The sequence below is a fragment of the Phanerochaete carnosa genome, assembly GCF_000300595.1.
Source record: "Phanerochaete carnosa HHB-10118-sp unplaced genomic scaffold PHACAscaffold_3, whole genome shotgun sequence".
Lineage (NCBI taxonomy): Eukaryota > Fungi > Basidiomycota > Agaricomycetes > Polyporales > Phanerochaetaceae > Phanerochaete > Phanerochaete carnosa.
The window spans coordinates 878,587-885,345 of record NW_006767630.1 but is presented as its reverse complement, the minus strand read 5'-3'; the positions used below and the strand labels follow the sequence as shown (position 1 = coordinate 885,345).

At 51.1% G+C, this 6,759-nt stretch overlaps 1 protein-coding gene across 1 annotated transcript; it reads left to right on the top strand.

Annotated features, from left to right (window-relative positions):
* The first annotated feature begins 4,131 nt into the window (after window positions 1–4,131).
* PHACADRAFT_251418 (uncharacterized protein) lies at window positions 4,132–5,542 on the top strand. Its single transcript, XM_007392943.1, has 9 exons — window positions 4,132–4,157; window positions 4,270–4,331; window positions 4,387–4,484; window positions 4,547–4,646; window positions 4,762–4,902; window positions 4,963–4,978; window positions 5,040–5,091; window positions 5,142–5,177; window positions 5,236–5,542. Exons 2-9 carry the CDS (start codon window positions 4,289–4,291, stop codon window positions 5,494–5,496), a joined length of 747 nt encoding a protein of 248 aa, XP_007393005.1. The 5' UTR covers window positions 4,132–4,157; window positions 4,270–4,288; the 3' UTR covers window positions 5,497–5,542.
* The last annotated feature ends 1,217 nt before the right edge of the window (window positions 5,543–6,759 follow it).

The window sequence follows — 6,759 nt, the reverse complement described above, 5'->3', positions numbered from 1 at the left end:
CGCAAGCACTGTTAGCGACCGGACATAGCTCCTATCCCAGATCACAAAGACGCGCAGGGCAGAGAAGACTAACATGTGGAAGTCAGTAAGTATTTCAAACCAGAGTAGAATGCATGAGGCGTACCTGCTGTCTGAGCGAACCCAACAAGGCCGAGTGCGGTGATCAGGATGTTAATCGGCTTGCAGCTTTGTGTCGGGATTTGATGAGCTTTCTGTTACGCATAAGCTCCAAAAAGACTGTGCTTACTCCTGTGAGAAGTGATGTTTCAGTTTCTGCGTAGCCAAACATATCCAAAGCTTACATTTGGAGTTGTGGGGTAAATTCGCGTGATAGCCGAGAGGAGCATACACCACCTAATCGAGCCAAGGAGCATGGCCGACGCGGTAATAGGTCTCTTCTAGATAGTGCTAATTTCATTATCGACGGTGATCAGGAACTCGTAAATGACGAGGGCCAAAGGACAGGTATGGTGAGTAGCCCTCTGGAAGGCGAAGAATGTACTTGCACGAGACAGTTATGTTGGTATATCCTTGTACGCGGCTAAATGACGAAAGAGTGAGAATTAAGTCGTCAAGTTGGAACAGAGGTAATGCTCACAGTTGCTGGTAGGCTTGGGCAAGAGCCTGGTCTGACTGTCCCGACATAGTGAACGGGGGGGATACAGGAAGGCGAGCTGTGACAAGCGTAAGCTATCGCTCGCACGGCCGATTTATGAACAATTTGGCCGGTCAACTGTCAGCGTATCGCAGCACCTGCCAAACAGTACTTCCATTGCCAACGCGCCACATTGACAGATCACATGGCACAGGAAGATTGAGTTGGATGTATCACGTACGGTAGAAGTAAATGCAATGATACTGGTGTTCCGAGATCTGTGTGAAAGAGAACAAACCTCAGAGGTGTCCGCTCTGAGGGCCTAAATGCAGCCCCGACATTGAGAGAATGGCGATGCAGTGTCAGGTATTATGACTATCTGGGCCACGGCTATGAGCAAAGCGCAGGTAATAGTGTCGACGCTCGGCAGGTGCGCGAGAAAGGCATTATCAACTTCTTCGAACAGTGGGATGCTCTATTTTACGACGATGTTACGTCTCCTCAATTTGCATCATCCGGGAGTGGTGTATGCAGCAGGAGTAGTGTTCCAAGGGCAGTTGAGTCTAGCATGCGACCTGGAATGATGGTTCAAGATGAGCAGGTTACGTAGTGTTCTAACAAGAAGCTGAAGTTTTGCGGGTGCTGTTAGATCCCAGCCGCCTTCTTGACGACAACGAACAGCGGTCAGTGTACGGGGCGATACCAAGATGATGCCTTGTTGTTGATGGAGGCGGCATTGCTGGTCGCTATAAGCCCCTTTGGTAAAGCCAGGACGTCCATTGCTCTGTTAGGGATCATACGCTGATAGAGGCGAACAATTAGATAAGGATCGGAGTGTAGACTCAACTCAACTGCCCGTGCCACGCCTGAGAAATTCGGGACGAACACGTTGCCTGAGGAAACATTAATCACACTCGTGAGAGTAAGTATTTGAATCAAGTCTTACTGAGCACACACAGACAGCTCGAGCAATATGCACATACATTATATCGTTTCAGTCGGCGTGCAATAGGCGCTACTGGCGAATGAAACATCAAGCCACCAAGGCCATTTGGCGCGCCTCGCCGAGGCATGGGTAGAACCAGACATTGCTCGCTGCGGCGCTGCTGGGCAACCAACTGGATCCAGACTTTTCATTCTCGTAACGGAACATTGGCAGGATGCTTTACCAGAATATGTATTTTTGGGTGTAGTCAACATGTCTCTCAACCAGCTGCCAGCGTCCTTCCCCTACGTGTACGTGTGATGGCCATCTGCGCACAGTACAGTACCTTCTAGAATGAAGACGATGGCGATCTTAATATCCGGCGGCTGATGGTGGAATCTAGGGCACTGGTAGCGATGTGGGGCCTGGGCGAGGTATACAGTAAGGGCTGCACACTGGCTGCGCCTGTGATCGATGTGATCTCTGGCGCAGACGTCTCAGATCCCAGGCGCACGAGCTCGGAAAGTGCCGCCTCGTGGTCCGCCGGTCGTCGGGCTACCATCAAAGCGCTGACTGATGGAAGCGATGTCGTGCCAAATTGGGTGTATAGATTCCGAGTCGCGTACTAAGCCAGACGTGACTACATGCACTCGCCCACTCTCATCAGCTCTGAACGTATCGTTTGCGTATATAAATGATTGTTACGGTATCAGTGTCCTGAGAAGGTTACTCTGGGCCGTCTACGCTTTTTACAGTCTCGTCGACATGCTTCGTGCTCTTGTAGAGGAGGCTCTGCACAGGCCTACTGGCGACACTATGCCTGTTGCTCCACCGTAAACCATATGCTGACGGAACCGAAACAGGCAGATGATGCTCAGACTAAACAGGAATTAATTCAGCTCAACTGCGGTCGCTCCTTAGTTGAACGTCTTTCGAGGCATAAACATGAGTCTACCTGAAGCAGAGAGCTGGCGACTGGTGGAAGCAAACTAGTATCAGCAGCCCTGGAGATAGAAAAAAGAACTGATAGTGCGACGACCTTGTTGGGAGCCGAGCGAAGATCTACTCCGCTATCTCCGCTGTAACAGTCGCATCAGCTTTGAATGTTTATTCTCAGTGCGACGATTATTGTCATGATAGATGTCCAAGCATATTTGGCATGATGTACACAAAGGCGCGGTCCAGGAACTGGAATATTCCATGCGAGGTGACTCCTGACGGAAGATACCGAATGTGCCTAGGGCTAAATGCGGCGGGCGATAAGTATTATCGCCTCCCTGAGGACTTATTGGCGGGGACTTACTGATTTACATCTTGGCACTTAGGCTTGAAAGCTTTAAATACTGACCTGTCCGATGCCTCTCGAGTACCTGCGTGGGGTGTCAGGGATGTAATCCGTCTTACGCGAAGCTATCCCTGAATGCGAGGCCTTCATTTCGCCTTGCTTGCATCGTCGCTCTTGCGAGCTATTCTGCAATGAAACGAATGCTACGCAAGCATTCACGGTGCTGTGGTGGGTATTCTGATCAAGTGTTATAGAGCGCGGACAGCTTCGAGCAGTATGAACGTGAATACTCAGTTTCTGTTTTTGTCAGCGTGGAGCAAGACGTCCATTTGTTGGCTGATGGAGATTTCCGCGTGGCGATTGGTCGATGCGCCATAGTGATGGAATCAATTTGATGCGCTCCTCCCCTTGTCCTCATGCACCGTCACTCGTGGCTTGAGTCACTCAAGCACTTTCATCGACATTGTTTCTCATGCCATGTGAATATCCGTTAGAGGAGAAGTAGCCGCTGCCAACGGGTCTGAAGATGCCGGGATCTACTGCAGCGCCAGGAGGAACGAAGCCAGGGTAGCAGTCGCTGGAGGGGTTGTCCATATCAGGGAATGCTTCAGGCTCACTGCCCTCAAAAGCGGACACAAAACAGGGGCCACGCACGGCAGGAGAAAAGGCAGAGCCAGCGCTGGACGTGCTGGGAACTGCTGGACACAGTACTTGTCCATGGTCAGCGTCTCCAGACGGCTTTCAGCGCTCCAGCGCTTCCCGACAGCGCTCGGATGAATCAACTGGGGCCTCAATGTATAACCGCCGTTGCGCCCGGCTTTGTAGTCCTGTACAAGAAACTTCGAGGGAAGTCCGGCTCATATCTCCAGGCCTGAGGTGAGACGACAACAGCCAGCCCTGTCTCATGAGGCAAAATCCTTCTTCCAACAGGCACACAGAGTTGTTGATAAATAGTGTGAGCAATGGTCCACCCACGATCCAGCTTACCCTCTCCCATCTTCATTGACTATGTCTGCAGCGTCGGATCAGGCTCTCATAGAACTCTACGCGCAAACGTAAGCAGCTTTGCATAATCGGAAAACTAGTGTTCTGATCTTCATCTTTCAGTATTACGAAGCAGACCGCTACCCTCGCCTGTGGCGGCGAGTTTGCTTTTGCATTTACGCGGCAACTACTAATTATTGCACCCCAGCCCTTGTACTCTACGAGTTCTTTATCACTCTGGGCGATGAGATTCGCCTCGTTTGGAAGAAGCCCGTCACTGTGTCCGCTGTTCTCCTCGGTTTGGTACGATGGTGCATGCTCCCCACAGTGGCCATTATACTCTCACCCATACCATCAACTGAGACTGTGAGTCTCAAAATTCCGAATCTTCAGCTATGTGATGTAGTAAACTGTGCTCCCACAGGAGTATGTTATTTGAAATCCTACGAGCAACCAAAGTCACAGAAGCCTATCACACAGCTGCAGACCAATAATTATTATGTCAGACATATTGTCCATTGTCGGGTTCGCTCTGACGGCCGGTGAGCACTAAGCATCTGATAGAATCACAGGTGCTCTCTGACTTCTACACACTAGTCTTCTCCAGCCTGCGCGTCTTCGCGATATGCAACAGGAGCCATTTCTTGTCACTGTCTGTGTTCGCACTGAGCATGGTTCCATTCGTGTTAAACCTGGTGCGTGTCGCCTCTGCTAGAGGTCCGTGTGACCGTAATTAGCGATTGACGCTTGTGTGTAGGTGAACTTTACCAAATCGCAATATATGTCTATCTCGGCACCCTTTTTTGGCATAGAGTGCGTCGGGGAGACATCCTTATCTGCGCGAACACTCACCATGTACATACACATCTCTCTGCTGTCGTTTCGCGATACTAAAGTTTTACCATACAGATGTAAGCCACATCGTCAAAGCATTTCGATATGCTTGGGACACTAACGCCCACATACTCACAGTCGTGTGGACTATCCGTGTCTCACTCGTCCTCGCCGACGCGATTGTGCTAATTTCGACCTGGACTCGGACATTCGGACACTGGAGGCAAGCACGGCGTGCGGACGTCTCGGTGTCGCTGACGGCATGCTTGCTGCGCGATGGTCAGTGCCTCTCCATGTACCATCGCACTCTCCATTGCTGAAATTCAGCTCCCCACGCAGGAACTGTCTATTTTGTGTGAGTGCAACAAGAAAGTCACTCGTCCAACGGGATCGCTTACAGGATAAAACAATTTTAGAATCCTTTTAGCGATAAATATCACCCAGCTGGCGACCGTCAATACTACTGCGGTATGTCTCTGAAATGAGCACGTGGGCCGGCGGCTGACGTTGTGAGCAAGGACGTGGCCCCCCTGACCCCGTTCATCACTATCGTGGTTTGTCCCCATTTTCTCTTCATCCTTTAATATCAGTACTCATGAGCTGGGTACGCAGCCCCTAGTACTCATCAATCGCTTCATGATCAACCTACGTACGGTCGACACAGATCAATCAGAGACCTCTGATAAAAGCAGCTTGGATCATGGGTTGTCGACGCCGCACTTTAGAAGGTCGACGGATTTCTTGGGGAATCTTGGTGAGACGCTGCATGATGGCTGGGATGGCAACCTTCAGGGGGACAGCCTGTCAGGAGGGGATGATGCATATTCTGGCGAGAGCTACGCGCTAAGCGAAAGGGCTGTACACATGGAGTAATGCTGGACTGATTTTGACCGTATCATTTCGAGGCCAAAGTATACCCTCGAGCCGTACTCTGACACTTATCGTATGCGTAAGTGTCAGTGGGAACTTGTAGAATTATAACACCACGAACATATACATATCCTGTAGTTTCTTTTTCTTGGATGTAAGGTATGCCTCATGCAAAATCGACCACTCCACGTGGACGTGACCCGCCGGTGACTAGTGTCAGACGTCTAGCATTGCTCTGCAGCGCTAACTGCGCTAAACGTCACGGAAACGCAAGGAATGCGATGAAAACTTTTGATTAACGCCCGGCACTTTTCCAGACAAGCTTAATCCTGTCATTCACCTGCAGCCCGTCGACCAATTCCTTACCTTCGCTGTCCTCTGCAGCCCAAAGTGGACGGAGTTCCCGGTCGTCCCCGACTTCCTCAGGAGCGAGCTTACACCTGACGGACTCGGACCTTATAAGCATGTAAGCGGACTGTCGCTCCTCCTTGCTATCCCACTCACATCGTTCATGCACAGTTCTGGGAGTTCGTCCCGAAGAATGACTAGGTCATGCCAAAGCTACCTTTGCGCATTGGTCTTGCAACCATGCTTTCATCCGATGTAACACAAAACCTTTGGGTTGCTAAATATATATTTCCGTATCGTGATACTTGTGATGTTTATAAATGTACTAGATATGAAACAACGTTGGCGGGCAGGCGTAACATTATCGTTTCTGGTGAACGTTCAACCTAACCACCTTCTAGATTGAGAACGACAGCCTTCTCCGCCGGTGTCAGCATCTATAACATCACTGCAGCCTCGGCATGAGTACCAGTCGAAAGGTAGCGGGCAGCCAAGCGCTCACTCGCTCCTTGTCTCTACCTCATCCGTGGGCTCCCATACCTGCTCGTAGCCGGGCACGGCGCCGGGCGCACCCATCCACCATTGCGTCTGGCAGCACGGCTCGTGAGGCCAGGACAGGCACGCGAGGGCCAGTTGAACCCACGGCGGATGTCTATCCGCGTGAAGTTGAAGAGCATGAGAAGCGAATTGCTATAGACATTCGTGAGGGTCACTCTTCACGAGCACGGTCTCGCATTCAGAGACTTCCGCGAGCCGAGCGTGCTGCTGTGTACCGACGGGGCAGTATCCGTCAACTTTGATTAGTGCAGCAAGGACGGCGTGGCGCGGTACCTGAGCGACGTCCAGATGGGCGAGGAGGTGCCTTGGAATACAAGCGTGCAGGGTGGAGGCCTGATCACCGAGAAACATGACAAGTAC